The sequence below is a fragment of the Chelmon rostratus genome, chromosome 8, assembly GCF_017976325.1.
Source record: "Chelmon rostratus isolate fCheRos1 chromosome 8, fCheRos1.pri, whole genome shotgun sequence".
In the NCBI taxonomy this organism is placed as follows: Eukaryota; Metazoa; Chordata; class Actinopteri; order Chaetodontiformes; family Chaetodontidae; genus Chelmon; species Chelmon rostratus.
The window spans coordinates 8,577,598-8,598,575 of record NC_055665.1 but is presented as its reverse complement, the minus strand read 5'-3'; the positions used below and the strand labels follow the sequence as shown (position 1 = coordinate 8,598,575).

The 20,978-nt window shown below is 41.1% G+C and overlaps 1 protein-coding gene across 1 annotated transcript in view; it reads left to right on the top strand.

The window, feature by feature from the left end:
* LOC121611046 (glutamate receptor ionotropic, kainate 3) overlaps window positions 1-20,978 on the top strand; it is a 90,950-nt gene that overhangs the window by 43,445 nt on the left and 26,527 nt on the right. Inside the window, exons 2-8 of the mRNA XM_041943411.1 lie at window positions 6,444-6,617; window positions 6,839-7,096; window positions 7,204-7,385; window positions 10,016-10,069; window positions 13,485-13,655; window positions 15,641-15,784; window positions 19,708-19,815. Of these exons, the coding sequence (XP_041799345.1) occupies window positions 6,444-6,617; window positions 6,839-7,096; window positions 7,204-7,385; window positions 10,016-10,069; window positions 13,485-13,655; window positions 15,641-15,784; window positions 19,708-19,815 (1,091 nt within the window). The remainder of the gene's footprint in view (window positions 1-6,443; window positions 6,618-6,838; window positions 7,097-7,203; window positions 7,386-10,015; window positions 10,070-13,484; window positions 13,656-15,640; window positions 15,785-19,707; window positions 19,816-20,978) is intronic.

The following is a 20,978-nucleotide window of genomic DNA, read 5'->3' as shown; positions in this document are numbered from 1 at the left end:
GTTATGGGTCTATATTGTATTTATATGCAGATAATTATTATCTTTTTTGGAGCTTGAAATGTCGTTTTTATCATATTTAGCCAATCACATCTTGTTTGTTTTTTTTTTCTTTTTAAATCAGGTTTTAGTCGATTTAAAGTTTGGGCATTTTGATCTTTAAAGAAAACTGTGGCTGTTTTAGTCTAGTTTTAGTCAATTTAAACTGCTGACATTTTAGCATTTTCAGTCAGATTATATTGAATATTTCAGTCAATCTGGTCGAGCCAAAACCAATAATAAAAGCAATGCATTTGTTTTGCATCGTCTCCGTCGTCTCAGTGATGGAAAAAAAAAGTAGTTTTTGTTAAACGAAGTCAACACCACTTGGTGCTATGGGAAAGTATTTTCATTAAACAGCACGTCCCATTTGTTGCTGATTTCAACTAAAACAGGCCACCCAAAACATTGGGTTACACAGGTGAAGACAGACGAGTAATGAAATCATATTCTGTGTTGTTGTGAAGCTGTTCGCGACTACAAGGTCAGGTTCTTGCTTAGCAGAAAATAACAGAGAGGTCATTGATCTTACCTGTCTCCTGTACAAATTCCATGTTCCACAAGGGCAATGGAATCACAGTTCTTGCCTCAGTGAGAGACGATACCAAAAAAAAAGGACCTTGCTTTGCTTTTAAATTGTAAGTACTGCATTTATTTTGAGCGTGCATATACTTGGGAAGGAGGAATGCAAAGTAGGACGTGAGAAGGGATCTTTCAGTTAAAAATCAAAACCTTGATGCATTCCCTGAGACAATCGATGCCTATCTGCTAATGTTGTGTGATTAACACATGATATTAAGTTACACATCTTCACCATCAACTAGTTGCTTATTAGCTTGCATGTTAGTAGCATATCGGCTCTTTATTAGTCATTACAAAGCACTTATTAATGCCTTACTCTGCAGGACCTTAACCTACAATGCATGATGCTGCATTAAGAGTTTTCTTTCAATTCTCTCCTAATTACTGCTTATTGATAGTAAGTAAGGAAGTCATTGTACATGATTTACCATCATAAGAACATAACCCTTAATAACCCCTTAACCCCCAGAACAAGGCATTAAAAAGTGCTTCATCATGGCTAATAAATAATTAGTGATTATAAAGCACTTATGGATGCTAATAAAGCAGCTAGTTGATGGTGTGCATGTAAAGTGTGAGCTTTCATTCTTAGCAACATTACATGGCAAAAAAACAGACTTCTTCAATCTTGGATTCAAGCCCAAAGAATCACAGTTGGCAGTGACAATCGTGGTTATAAAAACAACATCCTCGATCCGACCACACAGTCGCTTTGAGAGTCAAAGTTAAGTTCAATTAAATTAAAGTTCAATTCAACACTGCCTACATTCAGTTTGGATAAAGACTTAATTCAGACAATGAGAGGAAAATGCAATGTGTTTCTCCAACTGTTGAATGAACTTCACACATCTCATACAGCAGGGATTAAATCTCCTCACTGTCTCGTCTTCTTTCGCAAAACAGGAAATCAGAAAATCAGTATGTGTGCGGCAAAGCAGAGCTTGGCAGCGTTAACCGCAGTCTGACTTCCACGCTGGGCAACGTATACGTGTAGCATAATGTTAAAGTCATCGAATCAAAACAACAGAAATAGCAAAAACAAGCCTGGCGTCATTCTATTTTAACGTTGCTTTGTCTTGGCAGACTGTCATCCTGTCACTCAGATCACACTCTTTGAAGTCAGTAAATGCAGGAGATGTTAAAAATAAGTATTTCCAGTGGTACCCTGATGATTGCAGCCGAACCAACGAAGCTGGCTGGCAGGCAGTCTGCCACCACGTAACAGCAGAGGGTGTGTTGATGCTTGTGCACTTGCCCACGTTGTCAGTGGGTACATAACATGTAGGGCTTTCATGCTACAACATGGATTTTTGCAAGGGCACGCAGAGCTGAAATGTGAAACCTCTGATTTTGACTCGGCGCAGCACGTCTCCGTCGGCTCCTCGAGGCCTCGCAGACCCCTCTGCACTCGCAGCTTCTGTTTAAGACTAAAATTCAGCTTGATTGTCATTCACACCACAGATCACTAAAGGCGGCCATTAACATGCAGGCCAAATATTTTATTAAGGTGTAATTTATTATCTTAAATAACAACACTTTTGCACTTGTAATTGGCACTTTGGGCACATTAGTTGAACTGTTTTTAAATTTTTCTGAATGTGTTTTTGTTCCAATATCATTATTAAGGCATTTGATATATAATTTGTATGGCATTTGTTGCTAGGTTCACTGCTCTCATATATCCTGTCTGTGTACTTTTATGACGCCTTACTTTGTGCGACTAGACAAAATATAGGAATCTTAACATACATGATCATAGACGGACGATGTGTCTCCACTAAAAATCGATCCAAAATATCCCACATGCAAACGCTGCCGTCATGTGCTGGTGACATCATTTGGACTTCAAGTCTGCGCAGTAGTGATCAGAGAGTGGAGCTGCGGTACCGATGTCCCACCCAACTCAATTGCGAGCATGCATGAGCTGCCAATCATGACATCATACCCCCTTTTTTATAGGCTCAAATAATTGACAAAAAGCACACTTATCACTTAAGCATATATCAATGTGATAAGAACTACGTAGAATTACAGAAACCATCTTTGGGAAAAATGTATTTGATGTGTAACATGGAGGAGGCAGGGTTTATGACCTGTACTGCAGGCAGCCACCAGGGGGCGATTGAAATGTTTTGGTTGGGATGAGGTTTATCAGCTTTAGACTCAGCTACAGTTGGTTAACTGTACACGAACCTTCCAGTTAAATCAGCAGTGCAGATTTGGTGAGAAAATTGGGAATTGCTTCTGCACGATGCAGCATAACAGTGTAATATTTCATCATATTTGCTTGCTACTAGTGGTCCCTGCTGCCTCTGTTAATATTTCTGCTCAGTTTGGGTGTTCAGGTTTCTGCAGTTTCAGGTTTGTATTTGAATCGTCCTCTCTTCACATACATCAGTCTGTGGCTTTTGAATGCAGCTGATCCACAAACTCCTCAAAGGACAAATTATGGAAACAGCTACAATTAGTGGCTGATTTATATATTGTGGTAGGACCTTGGAGACTAATTAAAGGCCTTTGTGTTCTTGTCTACTAGAGACATGCTAATTGAAGCCTTTTGACTGAGATTCACAAGAACAAGTCTGAAATTCATGCATCTCAATTTGCACCCGCCCGCCGCCATAACGAACATTCAGTGTAGTTGTTGAAATGGGAACTTGTAAACATGTTCCATGATATTCCTATCTCTCCATCATTAGAGTGAATTTTGTGTGATGCTGAAAAGAACTGCTTATCCCTTATTCGATGGAGGTGCGGGAGCTCTTGTACATTAAGCTTTGCGACTTTGCTTATGGCAGAATTCTGAAAACGGCGATGCAGGATCTGCAGGATTTTCCTCCCGAGGAGCAGGTCTCCCTCTGTTTATTAAATTTGTTAAAGTGCTTCTGAGCAATGCACATTTTATCCTCTTAACAGTCAAATTACTATACACTCCAGCAATTACTTAATGTACTCTAATGAGATTTCCCCATGAAATGGAAGGATTCATTTATTTTAATGTGGCGCATTCCACCGGGCGGTTTATGCATCACATCCCCTTTGCAATCCAGGGAGGCTTTGAGTCATAAATAGCAAGATGAGCTTGGCTTCCAGAATTGCCACTCTGCCCACAGCAACGGCAGATATGTGACTCTGTGATCCAGGCACTGAGGGTCTGTTCAGGTGCATCAGCAGGTCACAGGCGCTATTTCGAAGCTCAGCTCTCTGCAACCAGGTATGCTCTCGGATTAGCCAAATAATACCGGAGTGGCAGGCAGTATATGAGTGCAAGGCCGCCAGAACACTGAAAGCAAATAAAACAAAATCACTTTGTGCTCTTTAAATCCCATTGGTCCAAATTCAATTAAATTCTTTTTGATTTTTGTTGTGCCCTTTATTACATAATAATGGTAACAGCATGTGTATGAAACCAGTAACTGTTTGATAATGTATTGGCTGGTAAAATGTACCGAAATCAACATTTTTAAAGATTTTACAACTGAAGTTAAAACATAGAAATCTTACAGTAAAATGTACCAAAAGCAGATTTTTCTACAACAGAATTAGCTGAATAATTGATTAGTTGATCATCAGAAAATGGATTGGCAACAATAAATGATCACATTCATGTCAATCATCAAGTCAAAATGCCAAACACTGTCATTGTTCCAGCCTCTTAAAGGAGAGGATGTTCTGCTCTGCTCTTTGTTATGTTTGTTAAGTTGAACATCTGTAGGTTGGAAAGTGTTGGACAAAACAAGCAGTTTGAAGACGTCATCTTGGAAAATGCAAACATAATCAACCAGTGGACAGACCATGTAAATAATCCTTAAAAATGACAAACAAAGTCATAAAAGCAGGCGATTTATTAAAGCTTGTTCAGTGTCAAGGCTGGAATGGCTGGAACCTGACTAATAAATTTAATTTAACCAAAAACAAAAACTGCCATAAAGTCTTTAAGTTTCCCTGAAAGGAATTGGAGGGTGGAACTGATTATCAAATCCTAAAGAGAGATCTGACTCAAGCATCAGCTTCAACGAGCCTTAACAGGCAGCAGAAATAACTTTAAAGACTCCTGCTGCGGTGATTTAGTGTTTCGAAATGTTGTGATCTCAGTGCAGAAAGAGCAGGTTTGAAAAGGTTGTCTCTATAGCTGCTGTTGAAAGTTAAACTTAAGTAAAGACATTTGTAACTTTTGATGACAGTGGACTTTTTTTTTTATTGCAGAATTGACGGAGAATGGCAGAGACGTTTTGCTTTGTTATTGAAATGGATAGTATGATGAGAGTGGAGGTGGAGGAGCCAGTCTCTCCATAAGCCGATGCTCCTACAGGCGTCTTTTAAGAAGCTGTCTAAACTGTCTTCTTAAAGGCTGCAGCTGAGCCACAAAGACACTTTGTTGTCTTACATTTGACAGTACATGTAATGTTTGTTGCTTTGCCAATTACACACAAATAGTGGAACTTAAGACTATTTTAATGTGAGGACATGACAGTGAAACAATGTCAAAGAAAGTGCTCTGACTTTTTAATATTTTGTGTTAAAATGAAGCAAAAATAACTGGATTTTTGTGTGTAAGATTGCTTGAAGACCACACCAAGTTACAATGTAACATAATTAAGATTAATCACATGTTAGAGTCCATGAAGATATGGATGCATATGTCACTTATTCAGGGCTCTCATGTAAACCTGCATACACAGATTAGTGTCCATTCACACCATGCAACTTTTTTGCTCTGGGCTTCCCCTGTAAGGACAGTTTTCTGTAGCATTTGAAGTGGTGACATAGCGATTTAGCGTTGCACATCCACGACAAGAGACATGACAAGGAATCGATTCAGGAAAGTCAAAATCAGAAGCAGCGGAGGCCCAGATATCCTGTGTTTTGGTCCCCTAGCATGGTGTAAGCTCCAAAAACACTGGATCAACATTTCCTATAATGCAACTTACAGCATCGTTTCATTCACTCCCTCCCTGCCTGTTCAATATGTGCTCCTTTCGGGCTCCATGGCAGCAGTTTGTAACACAGGCTTTCTGTTGTAATGTCATAAATTTGAAGTCTCCAGGCGACCATCGCTCTGCCATGATCGGGGTTTTCTTCTCAGACCTTAGAAAGCTCTTTTTATAGCTGCAGAGGATGTCGTACAATTGTGCTCACAGATTGAGTTGTGCTCTCCATAACAACTAAACTGGTGTATAAGATCTGCACTATTCCCTTAAACAACCTAAATTGAACTTACAATACATTATTTTGGTTATTTAAGCTTATTTGTCTGTCCTGTCGGCCCAGTATATCATGAAAAACCCTCTGCAGTGCCCTGCTGGGCTGATACACCATCAAGCGATGCTCTACTTTGATGTGCATGTAGACATGTTTTGTTAGTTTTGAGCAGTGTTCGAGCTCATCTAAAAAGTAGGAAAATCCTTTGAATTTTCATGTAAAAGGAGGCGGCCGAAGTCAAGATATCTGCTCCACCAATGTGGTGTTCTTGTGAAATAAAAGGACATCTTAATGGAGAGACAGGGGCCTGAGATATTGTGTGTGGTGGAGCAGACACACACACACACTCTTTAAATCCATTATGGCTTTAGACTTCAAAGCTGATATTGGTTTTTTTCTGCATTCCCTGAAAATGGAGAGGGTTGCTCCATGTTTGCTGAGTAAATTTAATACCTCGTGTACTGTGCACTGCTCCCCTCACTGCTAGTCCTGAGTGCAAATGCTTCTCAATATTTTTCTCCATTTAGCCCTACCTGGATTTGTGCGTGTTTCTTCTTCTGCTTGTGATTATGTTTGAGAGCTACTGTCATGGGCCTTATGTCTGCTTCTCTTTTGTTTTTCAGGAGGGATTTTCGAACAAACAGATGGACCTGTTTCACTCGTTAGCGCCGAGGAGCTTGCCTTTAAGTTTGCTGTCAATAACATTAACAGAAACAGGACTTTGTTGCCAAACACAACACTAACATATGACATACAGAGGATTAATATCTACGACAGTTTTGAGGCGTCGAGGAAAGGTGAGTGGCTTGTTCTGTGTTTATTCAAGGATTGTGATTACAGTGTGGAGGAAGGCAAGAATCAGCTCAGTGAAAAACAACAAAACAAAATGTCATTCGATGATAATTTCTTTTGGCTCACAAATCAAAATCTTGTATTCAGGGGAATCCTTACCACATGAACTGTGACTGAAGAGGCAGTACGCTGTCTTCTCAAGCTTTCCTCTCTTGATCCTCTCCAGCTTGTGACCAGCTGTCTTTAGGTGTGGTCGCGATATTTGGGCCCTCGCACAGTTCATCGTCGAACGCTGTGCAGTCCATCTGCAACGCGCTGGAGGTGCCGCACATCCAGGTGCGGTGGAAACATCACCCCATGGACAACCGGGACACCTTTTATGCCAATTTATACCCGGATTATTCTTCACTAAGCTATGCTATCCTGGACCTGGTGCAGTTTCTCAAATGGAAAACAGCCACCGTCGTGTACGACGACAGCACAGGTGACTATCATATGATGTGGGAGCCTAAACCATCCACCTCTTTGTCACTGCATTTTCTGTCATACTGTTGGCACTGCCTTCATTAGTGCTGTTTTTTTCTTCTTCAGGTCTTATAAGACTACAGGAGCTGATCATGGCCCCCTCCAGGTACAACATCAGGCTAAAGATCCGTCAGCTCCCTCTTGACACGCAGGACACGAGACCCCTTCTCAAAGAAATGAAGAGAAGCCGGGAGTTCCGCATCATCTTCGACTGCAGCCACCACATGGCTGCACAGGTTCTCAAGCAGGTCAGTGAGAGAGCCCGCACCCGTCCTAATGTCTGTGTGTCTGCCACACAGCTGTCACCACTGCCAGCTGATGTCATCAGATTAGCTGCGAATGGAAATACGGAGGCTTCGACTTGCCCAGAACTTGGCGGTGGCTTTGTGGCCAGAGCAGCAGACGGTGTGTCAGTAAAAATTAAGCAGGAGTGAAATTTGGATGTCAGAGAGAATGGGATTTCCACTCCTGCCACCTGCCTCCTCAGAATACCTTAAAAGTGAGACGACAGCGTCTGACAGTAGATATCAAATCTAAAGCTGAGAACTTGTGCTGGATATATTTCTTGGAGTGAGCAATCGTCTTATGATCTTAAGCAGAGAAACATGTTAGAGCTGTGATCAGCTGTGATGCGCAGATGTTCATTTTTGCATCTGTTACAACGTGCTTTGTATCGCAGACTGTAAAGCCACTGATGTAATGCTTAGCTCTTACAATGGAGCTTGGGCATTCGCCATCCGTTGGTCTCGGGTTTGCCACTTAAATATTTGACAATAAAATCAAATAGAGAAGATGGGAGACAACGCAAAAATGATTCTGTTTTTAGTGTCTGGCACATTCTGATCTTGTTCAAAAAGACACAGTTAAAGGACGAATTGTTGGCCGGTTTGACTTTAATAAACATCCCACAAGCTGGGATAAGATCCTGAATGTTTCATGATCAAAACTATACATACACATGTTTTGATATAAATGATCATCAGCCAACAAAGAACTGTCAGTGTGATGCCCAGAGTAGAGATCGTGTAGGTGGTCTGATGCTCTATAGTTGTCAGGAACAGGCGGGTGTAACCCCCCCCTCCATTCAATGAGCTGTCAGCCTCTGTTAACATGTTTACCAAATGCATCATCTCCTCCCAAGTTATTTAAATAACTCAGTCCTCCCGAGTTATGTTGATCTAAGGTGACACATATCCGCTTGTGGCCAGTCTGCACATCTCACACCGAGGAATCGCTGTCCTCCGGAGAGATGAAGTGGGAGAAGGTTGCGAGCCCCCCCCCCTTCCAGGGCCAACTTGTCAGGGTGCAACAGCACAGACCACAGCTCTTAAAAGATGGGAAAACAGGCGATGTGAGTGATGCCAAGAATACCACAACCACTGCGATCGGCTACAAAACTATGTTACTTCATACTGTACAGCATCGTCTTGTTGTGCCACACATCGTGCAGACAGGAATGTAGTTTTGAAAGCAACTGGGACATATTACCCATTCGTAACACTCAGAAAAACAGTAAATATTCACATTTGAGAGACTAAAAATAGACAATTTTTTGTCATTTCTTTGCTTAAAATAAGAAAATAAAAACTAAAATACAGGACAATACATTCTTACAAGGTCTATTAAAACTGCAGCATGCAAAGAAAGAAAATTCAGTCTGACGCCGTTCTTTCCAAAGGCAAATTTGGACTAAATATGGTTGAATGATCAGTTTGATTTATTTGCAGGCAGCGGCGACAAAATGTACCCGCTACAGTATCTTAAGGTTTGCAGTATGCTCCATTTACAGCTCCAGAAAGGTTGGTCCTCTTCCCAAGAGGAAGAGAGAGGAATTCATGTGGAATGTGACTGGACTGCAGGTGTATGAAGGAGGATCTGACGCGACTATTTTAAAAAGGTTTAAATATCACCTCTAAAGTACCGCGCTGTACTGTGTCACGGCTCTCATCCTTCCGCCCGTCCTTTCTTCAGCTGCATTCAGCGCGCCTCTGTCAGGTTATGCTCCCTCTCGAATTGGATGAGAGAAAATAGGAAGCGCGTCCCTTGCGTCTTTTAAAATAATTGCGTGCCATATGCTTTTATTTTCAGTTTTGAGCTGTGACCCGACTGTATGGCTGGGAACATGAACATATGGAGGTTTACAAAAATAAAGAGGCTGATGAAGAATAGGAATGCTAACAGGTTTATATTATGTGTAAATTCATCGTGCAGCAGCGGGGGGAAAAAAAAAACTTCAATTAATGAAACCTCTCATCGCTCACGGTAGAAAATATGACACGAAGTTTCAATGTCATGTATTTGGCTTGATGTCTATAGATGGAGAAGTGAGTTTGCCTCCACATAAGCATAGCATCTTATTTACATAACCTTGGCTTTTTTTTTTTCCACGACAGATGGTACAATTAAACGGGAAGCACAGCCGCCATGAGAATGCTGTGCCTTTGAATGTAGATTGAGTGAAACAAGTGGCGGTGATGGAGTGTTCGGATGTGGGGCAAAAATTACTGAGCTCTTTTGACTGAAGCCTCTCTTCTCTGCTGGAATAACGTCACATGCCCTGAGCCATTGCAAACCATTTAAATGCATAGAAAGGCATCAAGCGCTGTGGCTATTCTGTGATTCTGCAGACCACGTATGGTTCAGAAATCCCAGCAAACGATGGCAGCAGCAGAATGAACAGCGGGTTAATCAGTATGTGCTTGTTAAAAACTTTTTTTTTTTTATTCGCAGACGAGGGTCTTCTGGTGCATCTCTTTAGCTTTGTTTGTTCAGACTGTGCTGTTGATTCTGAAATGCCCTGACATGTCAGAATGACCATTTTCTCTTCGCTGTCTCTATTCATTCACACCTTTCTTTCCCATCTCCCGTCTCCCTGCAGGCCCAGACCATGGGGATGATGACAGAGTACTACCACTATATCTTCACCACTCTGGTAATGTACCATGCTTGTTAATGCAAATAGAGTCTCGTTTGTTCTCATCTCCCCACCGCTTGAGTTTTTGATGAATAGCGGCTAATTGCCAATGGGGTTTGGATCCAGTCCATAATATCAATTTTGTTTGACAAGCCGGAGGCATAATGGAGTCTTCAGTGTGCTGTAGTAAACACTCGGCTTTATAGGAGAGTCAACAGAAGTCTTTGAGGTGGCAGCATAAAAAAACAACAGCTTGAGATTCGAGACTGACTTCCAAGTTTGAAGAAGAGTAAAGTTGCTCCTGTGTGCTAAATGATATATAACTAAATGCCACATATTTTTGAGGTGAAAATGATCAAAATGTGAGCACCAGCATTATAAACCCCTCCCCTCTGAATATAATCCAATATCACATCAATTCATTTTAAATGCTTCTGTTAAACAGATTAAATCTAAATTTTTAGGTAGGTGTACTTAATACGTGTGTGTGCATGTCTTCAGTAGACGCTTAGGCCTTGACCACACTTGCGTGGACATTTCGCAAAACTAGCATTTTCCTCTGCATTCACACGCAAACAGCTGTTAGGTCACTATAACGAAGAGTTTTCAAAACTGAAACAACAACAATGGCGGACCACCGGTTAGTTCACACCTGGTTAGCACTGCTAGGCCGCGTGCCAGAAAGGTGTGAAGTGACTACAAATAAATGAAAAAATTAGCTACCAGAGAAAAATCCGCTCATGAATATGCTAACTATGCACGTTCTGAATGATCCTTTTTTGATATTAGCTCTATTGATGCAGAATGCATGGCCACCTGCAGGCCTGGCATGCTTGTTGGAAGTGGTTTCTTGTTCCTGTGTGTGTATGAAGATATTTTGTAAATCAAAGGTCATGTGGACAGAATTTTATCTCTTTTTTTTATGTGTGGTCAAGACATTGAAAATATTGGGTAAAAATGGACCTAGTGTGGGGTCAATATAGCACATATAACACAATACTGGGTTAAATTCACCAAGTATCAATTGGTAGAAAAGGCAGAAGGATTGTTTTGATCCAGTAACCCAACAGTAATGTAAGAATTACACCAACACTGGGTCAAAACACCCCATTGGGACTGGGTCATGTCAACCCACTACAGTCTTTGTGCTATATTGTTTTTTTTAGTGTGTAGGAACAAATGAGCTTGGGGCTGAGTGCCACAGACAGGATAGGGAGGACAGAAAATATTGAGAATCTAACATATTTTTGGCTTCTCATGAGATTTGTTCACACTAAAATATATATATATCCTTTAAATTTGGGAATGATTTGGGCTCGAACATTTCTTTCAGTATCCGATTTGTTTAAGATAACCTGGGTATGCTTCAGTTTCGTTCCCATCGTGATCACTCTCAGTTCCCACTCTGATGAAATGATCTCGTCTGACTAATACAAGCAGACCCAGCAGGGCGCCGTGGCTGCTCTTCACTGAGACGCTGGCTATCTGGTGACAAACAGACTGAATGGGAATGAATACCAGCATGATCTGTGCTGTTCCTTTCACTCTCTGTTATTGTCTCTGTTTCTGCCTCTCCTGTGCAAACACACACACACACACACACACTCCCTGTCTCTCCGGACTCGGCCGGCCTGTTGTGATAATGTGATCTGACACCGAGGTCCAGGCATGATGTGTGTCATATTTCACGCTTGACGGCGTGGCGATGACATTGGTCTGCCACGCGTCGTGTTCGCGCAGCATTCTTTTAATAGAGAAATCCAAAACTCCTCTTCATCGCTAGTGTTCGGCTGTATGTGTTTAAGTCTAACAGTTTGCTGGCAGACGGAATGGAAAAATATATACTTGAGGATTAAGTTAAAAACTTTTATTTGATGTGATTTTCCGCAGCAACAATATTTTTTCACACCAAGGCGGGACATCTTTATAGAATCAGAGTGTGGTATCTATCTAAAGCTGCAATATGCTGTCATATTGATAGACACACCATTAAGAAGATTATACCTGGCGGCTTGATTTGATCCAAAATGATGAATACTTGCATAGTATACACGGCAATACAATTTCCTCTCGATGGAAACCACTGATGTCTGTGTTTTATCTTCTGAGGTGAAGGAAATGCCGACTTATTAGAGCGTGAAAAGGCAACGGCAGAGTGGTATGGGGTAATAACTTCCTTGTCCTTTGAAATGAGTCTGTCATAGCTCCCGCCTTGCCGTAGCCGTCTAAAGCTGAGAACTTTGTTATGTTCGCCACGTCCATAACACTTCTAAATGCACTCAGACACATGCAGCATGTTCTCCAGGTAAAGATTTCAGCCGTACGCTGCTGTCGGATTATGTTGATTTTGTGTTTTAGATGTGTGTACACGGCAGCGCCGCAAAAAGTAAACTTATAATTGGAACAAGTTGCTTTTCTGACATCCCCAAATGCCCTAATAGAAATGAGGATGTCACAAAAGATGAATTATATTTTTTTCTTACAAACAATCCTGTCCCAGTTAGTTTGTATTCTTAGCTTCAAAGCGAAGAAACTTGTAACCCGATCTACTTTTCCGAGCAATTTTGAATGTCATATAGAACAACAGTTATTTACTTTGATCTCGGTTCATAAAAGAGAGTACTGTACTGCATTCTAGTGGGAAAGAAAAAAAAAGGAGGAGAAATATTTCAGTGGCTGGTGGCGACTGTTCTTTAGTAAGTGTCTTACACGCTCTCGTTCCCCCAGCACTAACCCCACAGGGTGCTAATGAAATATCTATGTTCATCCAAATGTCTTTTCCAAGCCCCCTGGTCCATTCCGACACGACATGTGTCAACATGTGACTTCACACTTCAGCTACAATGGCTGCCCCAGAAATTACAGCGGCTCAAATTGAATTGCTTTTTGCTTAGAAGTTGCCATTGGGAATGCAAGTCTTGAATTATTAATATGAGCCAACAGAATTGGTGTTTTTCTTAAATTTTTCTGCGCTCCAAACAATAATTAGAATATTCCCAGACAAGAAATTTGCACCGACAAAGACTCTTTCACGTAAACATGATTAAGAAAGACAAATATATCACAGTCTTGTAGTCTGTGCAGTGTAATTCATTATTATGTACTGTAGGTACAAAAACAATAACAATTTGTCAATTCTAAAAGGATTTGCCAGCAGAAAAGCGACTGCAACCGGAGCCTTTTTAGATTTAATTTACTACACAGACACTGCTTCAGACTCATGCTTAAATCTCCTGATTTGACATTGAAAACTACTGTATTCCTCCTTCTATTCACCCTCTTTGGTCTTAATATAGCATCTCTTTAATCAGCAGCTGCGTCATCCCCTTTTCATGTGAGGAGAAAGCATCCAGGACGAATACTTGAAACAAAGATGCTCAGTGTTGGCAGACTGAATGAGAATCCATCCTTCAATACCGTTGTCTCTCAACAGGACTTGATGGCCATTGACCTGGAGCCGTATCGCTTCTGTGGTGTCAACATGACCGGCTTCCGCATCCTCAATGTGGATAATCCTCAGGTCGCATCTATTGTGGAGAAATGGTCGATGGAAAGGCAGATACCACCTAAACCTGACTCAGGCCTGCTGGAGGGCATCATGACGGTATGTTTTATTGCTTCTGTGTTGCTCCATTTAAGGTCAGTCATCAAAATGTCAAAAAAAGGTACCACGGTTATCTGTCTGTCTATCGTGGATTTTAACCATGGTAAGAAATGGTTTTAACTATAAATAGTGACCAATAAAAACTACTGTATTTTACCTCAGCAGCCATCACTATATACAGTTATCACTTTATCACCTTCTGATCTGACTCTTTCAGTTTCTCATGTATGAATAAAACATAAATACTGTATGAAGTATCTAAACAGATTTTAGAGACCCAGCTACAGTTCAACTAAATGTTGAGTGGAAAATATGCATATTTTGAGTGTTTTTGAACGTGGTGCGACAATTTACTGAGTGTTTCCAGCCTCTTATAAATGGCCATTGTCCTGAGATTGTGTGTAGCTCAATCAATCTCAATCAAGCTCAATCTCCTGTTTACTCAACAATTTCTTAATTATTAATTTCTTAATTAGAGGGGTTAGAAGACAAAAATCAGTCAAGCTTACACATACGTAAGTATTCAAGGTATGTAAATAACTAAGTAAAGCATTCAGGTAGACAATAAGTGTCAGAAAAGTCAACCTGTCTTGCATTGAACCCATGAAGTACACTCTTCAAACCCATTATCCAAGCGAAAAGCTGAAGCCACCGTGTGAGCTAAGATCTCTGAACCTGAATGACTGAAGAGGAGAAAAATGCCGCCTTGTCAGAAAAATTCCCTGTTCTGTTCCCGCATGTTGATGGCAGGGTCAGATATTGGCAAGAATAGCAAACGCACAGGGTTATCTTGGGTTATCTCTTATGCTTTCAACAGCGCAGATGGGGGTGATATAATGGTTCGGAGAACAGTCATTAAGCCCTTTCACACCAATTATCCTTGAACGCGCCAGTCTCCCTAAACATTGTTTCTGACCAGGTGCATCCCTTTACAGCCAATCTTTCTGAAATGGATAGTTTATAATGGACAATGCACCATTGTCTCAGTATGTTTATAGAACAATGATAGAGACTTTGGCTTTCTCCAATGGGCCAGGCAGTCCAGATGTGAAACGTTTGAGATACGATTGAGCAACTCGTTCAGAGCATGAACGTGCTACCAAAAAATAAGCAGAAACCCTCTCATGACAGAACGATCTCTCTGGAAGGTTTCCAGTCCATGTTGAATCCATATTTCAGGCTGTTCTGGAGGAGAATTCGCAGATTGTGCATCTCCTGTAGTGTTGTCAGTAAACAGTGGTAGAATGTAACGAAGTACATTTACTGAAGTGCCCCTCTTAAGTATTTTGAAGTACTAGTACTTGAGTATTTCCACTTTCAGCTACTTTGTAATCTCCAGTACATTTTCGAGGCAAATATTGTACTTTCTAAACCACTACATTTACTTGATAACTATAGTTACTCTGCAGATTGAGATTATTATTATAAAATAAGCAAATAATTTAATTGATGTGTCATTAAAGATTAAGCTAGCAGCAGTATATACAGCTATAGAAATAAGTCCCACCTTTACTAGCTGCAACATTGAGGTCAATGCATTAATCATTATAATCCAGTATTGTATATTATTCTGAAATGGGGCATTCGGCACTTTCACTTTTGGTACTTGAAGTATATTTTGATGCAAATACTTTTGTACTTTATATAAGTTAAGTATAACTATATATAAGTATTTTATCATGCGGTCTTGCTACTTTTACTTAAAGATTTAAGTCCTTCTTTCCCCACTGTCAGTAAATGGGTGCATAAAGTGAATGTGAATCATTGATCTGAAAATTGAATGTCTACAATAAAAGTGCATATAAAATTTTATGAAATACTAAATTTATGAGTGTCAAAGCAAAGATCTGAGAACAAAAAGGATTTGTCGGAGGGCTTTTGTCCTTTGAATCTTTCCGTGTCAACGAAGGTTAGATTGATGGTGACCCAACTATTTATGTCTTTCCACAGGCCTCAGCTGAAATAATGTTCACCCCTTATTCCAGACAGATGCAGCTCTGACCTATGATGCAGTCCACATTGTATCCGTGTCGTACCAGCACGCGCCACAGATGACGGTGAACTCGCTGCAGTGCCACCGCCACAAACCCTGGAGATTTGGAGGGCGCTTCATGAGTTTCATCAAAGAGGTGATGGCACACCTTTGGCCTGTTGCTATTTGATCTGAGTATTATTGATATTAGAGGGTATTGACTGAATGGCGACTATGACAATAGGAGTGCAGTGAGGACTGTGCAGTCATTTGGGACTATTTACCCGGCAAATCAATCATATCCACATGCAGAGCAAACCAAGCCTTGATAGACACATCAAAGCAGCGTTGTTGTCAGCTTTATAAATTCCCTGTATTCATAACCTATTTTCCGGAAAGCGCGTACCATAACCTTTTGAAAACACAACTAGTGTAATCGACTCTTATTTAATCTAGCATGAGAGTCTGACAGGGCCTCAGAATACACAAACAAGCCTGTGGAAAATGGCAAATTAAGGGTGTGCAGAGATGCTACTATTTGTATCCTGATTTGTTCAAACAACAAAATCGTTTGTATTTGTCCGGGGTGTGGTTTTGAAATGTTTAAAATTGCAGGGATTCCATTTATTTTTTCCCATCTCATAATTGCCCCCATTATTGGTAAATTAAAGCATTAACCTCCTGGATCGACTGTATTTTACACAGGCTTCGCCCTCTAACCAGGATCCCTCATCTGTGGTAACTGCCCAATAAATTTGCATATACCCACAGAGCAATCAGAATGATGGCTACTGGGGGCTGTCCATATAAAAGGGCAGAACTAAACCTCCTTCCTCATCCACTTTTCATTAGCAAAATGGATGACAACTTCTGTTCAGTACCAATCTTTTCATCCAAAGATTTTCTGCAAGCACAGCCAAGGTGGTTGACAACACTGTCTGTGCTTTATGCTCCAGAGTGCTAAGCATCCTGACAGCATTTGTGACTGGTTTCAAGCATGCGTTTTGGCCAGTTTGGCAATATTTTCCAGTGATGACCTCTCTCCAGCTTTACTGTGATGACAGTGAGAGAGAGAGTGTGGATAGATCTGTTGAGCCCGACTTGCCCATCCACAGCATCCTTCTCCATCAAGATATTAAAAACACAAATGAGCAAAACTGCTCCAGCACTGAGGCCCCAGGGCCAAAGTCAGAGTAGGCTGCCATTGTGGCTGAGGCTGGCACAAAAACATAATGCCTTTGTCATACTGTGCCGCTGCCTGGCCTTCACTGTGCATACAATGAGAGAGGCAAAGGAGCAGTAGGTAAACTGTCGTTCCATCAACCAGACGTGTGTGTGGTTCCTCATGTGGTCCTTCCAGTCTTGGGGACCAGGATGTGGGGAGCTAAGTAAGGGGTAACTGTTGACCTGGCTTTCAGCTTAGTTCAGTAGTAAGCAGGGGCAGAGTACGGACTCAAAAGCAGAAAAAGTATAACCTTTTGTTTCCCCGAAAGCATCTGCTTTGAAAGAAAGTGTGGTTGTGTGGGAGGCTTGAAATGGCCACCGCTTGTGGCTCCTCCAAAGGTTTTCTTCACCAGCAGGCAGCGTCCTTGAGAGAGCAAAGACTGATCTTCCCTTATGGAATCAGGCTCTTTCTCTCCTCCGGTTTTCAAAGACGGCGCTCACAATTCGCACAGCCTGAATCCTCAGCTCACTTCTGTGATGAGGTAGGGACTAGCCTCTTTTTTTCCTGCAAAATAACCCTCTTGGTTTCCCTCCTCCTCTTGCTTAGCAGCGAGGATGACAGTCAATGTGTATTAAGGACTTTCATGAGGTCTCTGCATTGCACTAAAAAGGGACCTTACGGGATTAAAGACTGGTGCTTGTGTTTTCAGTCAATGCACTACGACCAGCGAGGTATTGGCATGTTTACCCACCGCCATCTACAGTTTTATTAGTTGTGTATCTCGTGTCTTATCACCTCCCACTAAAGTGGTCTCACTTGGCCACTCCAGTGAGACAAATTGACCTGAGTTTTGTCAGCATCAAAGAAGGCGGTACAGTTATCATGCATTGCCCATTAAGTCTACAGGCTTGTTAGATAGAGGAACCTGTGTGAAATCACTTGATTGATTATTTGAACCCTTTCTTTAGTTTCTTGGTAAATCAGGGAGAGACTCAGTGGTGAACTAAAGGAGTTGTTGGGGGCTGTGTCTATAGGAATGAATTAAAAGTGCATGTAATCTGATTCTTTGTATGTAGTTTAGCAAAAATACAGTGTAGAGGCCTGCTGGAGTGCTCTGCCTCTATTTATAGAACTAGAGTTACAATATGTAACCATCCATCCGTAATGTTATCCGTCGCTGATTACTACATTGTCATTGTGAGTGCTTTGTTGGAAGCAATATGTTTCACCTTGGCTGAGAGAATGCAATTAATCTCCTTCCGCTCTGTTTTCAACCATTTCTACAATAGCAAGAACTGATAGTGTGAAATGTGCTCTGAAATCTGACGCCCCATATTATAATGTCTGTCAGCTACACATCCCCAACTGGCGCAGCATCCATGGATACTATTGTTTGTGTCTGAGGTGTAGTAACAATTTCTGCCTGTCTGCCAAATGTACAAACACAATATTGCAAAGGCCTATATCATTATAATGCAGCCAACAATGTCTAGTGCGTCTCTCTTTGTGTCCGTGTTTATGTTAAATTGGATCAGTTGAATGAAACAGTGATCATTGTCAGCTATCCTAGCAAGCTCTAGCGTCAGCAGCAATGTTAGTGACTTGTCATGATTGTGACCAAAAGCCAATGAAATACTATCACATTGTCCTTATACAAACATACTGTAGTGTTCGGTTATAAAAGCACTTGCTCAGGCATGATTTACACTCGCTTCAAGACAGGCGTCTGACATGTTCTGAAGGTCGAATTGACCCTACGGAGTGTGATGTGGCTGTGGCATTAATGTCACTCTCTGAATTAGAGCTGTTTGAACATGCCACCCACCTCGGTGGCGAGAGGCCAGATGGAATGAGGCATGAGGGGGTTTAGAAAAGGAGAGTGCCACAAATTTCCCCTTGAAGCTTCGATCTTCTCACAAGTTCTGGCAAGCTACAGGGAAGACAGGGGAGAGCTATAGCCTGCAGGGTTGCTTCAGTTTTAAATATAAGAAAAGTGCTGCACCTAAGATCTAGTGCCTGCATCAGGCTGTCGCTGAATGAAAGTGACACCAATAGACAATTTAAAATCTGTTTTTGCAGACACAGAGTAAATAAATACAATAAATCCCACCCTGGTATTTTAGAAAAGGACCCCCCACAATGGCTGAGCATGCCATTACATACATAGGAAGATTAAGCTAAATAGACAAGGACAAAGACAGGTAAGAAGAGTTAGCATTATGAGTGCTGAAAGATGGTAAGCCCCAAGTGTGAGAAGAAGAAGACTGTAGCAGAGTTTGTTGCCTATAACCACGTTTGTGGAGGTGGCGGGTATCGGGGAATCATAATAGGGGGCAGTTATGTGTTTTTCCCCCTCATGGGGAATCAAGCAAAAGGAGACGGTTGTTAATTAACTCCGCAGTCTGGAGGGAAAATGCGTCGGAGGCGTTGAGATGTAAAATGTAATAAAAAAAAAAAAAAGGAAATGCAGCCTGTATGGTGTGTGTTTGGACTTTTGGTCTGTGTGTGTGTGTGTGTGTGTGTGGGTGTGAATTTACTCAGTGAAACATAGAGGGTGTTGGAGTGTTTGGTGCGTGTGTGTGTGCACGTATTGTCGACAGCCATTTCTCTGTGCTTATTTGTTCATTACGGTTGTCATATTGCAATGCGTACCAAATATTTAGTTACGTGCCACACAATATGTGTGACCAAATATTGGGTACATGATATACTGCAATGTTAACTGCAGTCTCAACACTTATTGGACATTACACTCCCCTAAAAAGAGAGTATTTCTCACAGGATTATTGATTGCATTAGATTGTACAGGGGTTTAATATGCAGTATTTACAAGCTAAATAGGGCTGGTAATGTAAACTTACTACATGAAATGTGTTTGAATGTGAGCATAAATAGGTAGATGTGTTATCTTTCAGTCCCACTGGGACGGTTTGACGGGGAGACTGTCATTCAACAAGACAAGCGGTCTACGCACAGACTTCGACCTGGACATCATCAGTCTGAAGGAGGATGGACTTGAAAAGGTAACTCTTTCTTTTCAGTGTGTTCTTTGCTGAGATGCAATGAAAGCACACACACACAAAAAAGATCATAAAATTTGAACTTCCGTGATGACTATACCATAAAAAATAATTTAAAGGAGTATTGATTTCGGAAATAAGTTTCACAATATCCTCTTGATGTGGAACAGATAATGCAGATTTGACAGTATCATTTACCTCCTAACAAGGAAGCAAATTGGCTGTTTCAACATAAGCATAAGTTAGTGGATCATAAAGCAAATTGGATTAGGGTACACATTAGGGTGTTAATTGCAGCCTCTCTTAATGATAATTTGAGGTGATGCCCAAAATGCTGTTTGGTGGTAATGAGCTGTATAAACACGATATAAAAAAAAAAGGAAAAAACAACTAAAAGGTTGGTAATGTGGAACTTATTTTATTATACTGGAAGGCAAAGTACCCTCTGGACTATAACAGCTTTTCTCTACTAGAGGGCTTTCATACATTATGAATACATCAAATAGGGATAAGTCCCATTATGACTTCCTCAAGTACTCCCTAAAGGCTGAACACTATACATGTAATAGCGGGGGCTTTTCAGCTTCTAACCCTTCTGTTCAAGAATGGAGCTTCTAACACTACTGCTTTGAAATGAGCCCTCCTCTCCCTTTCACTGGCATCTCGTCCTGCGTGTGGTCAATTAAGTCGAAGCACACTCATCTTGCAAAACTATTTGATGCCATATTAGCATCTTCTCATTGTGTGAGCCGTCAAATCCTGCGCTCAAGCATGTTAACGTTGATCCGGATTGCTAGGGTTTGTTTTTTTTTCTCTCTCTCTTTCCTTGTATATCCATGGAATCGGCTTTAACTGTTTGAGCCGGTTAAGATGTGGACTTTTCTCAACTAATCCACTGTAATTGAATATTAGCCCAAGTTTGAGCTTGCGCTGGAATTATGAACAGGTTCTCACCGTGCCATTTTCACTCAACGTCTGCATGCTCGCGAGGGTGGAATAAATGTAATGCTCTCCGTGTGGTTGCAGGAGTAAATAACTTTTGAATCAAGCCTTTTGCTAATCATGTTTAATGAATTGAGCTAATTGTAATTGGGTACAATTAGAAAGAATTTTGCAAAGCGGAAAGTATTCACAGATATTTTTAAATCTCTCTCCTGGAGTCTTCC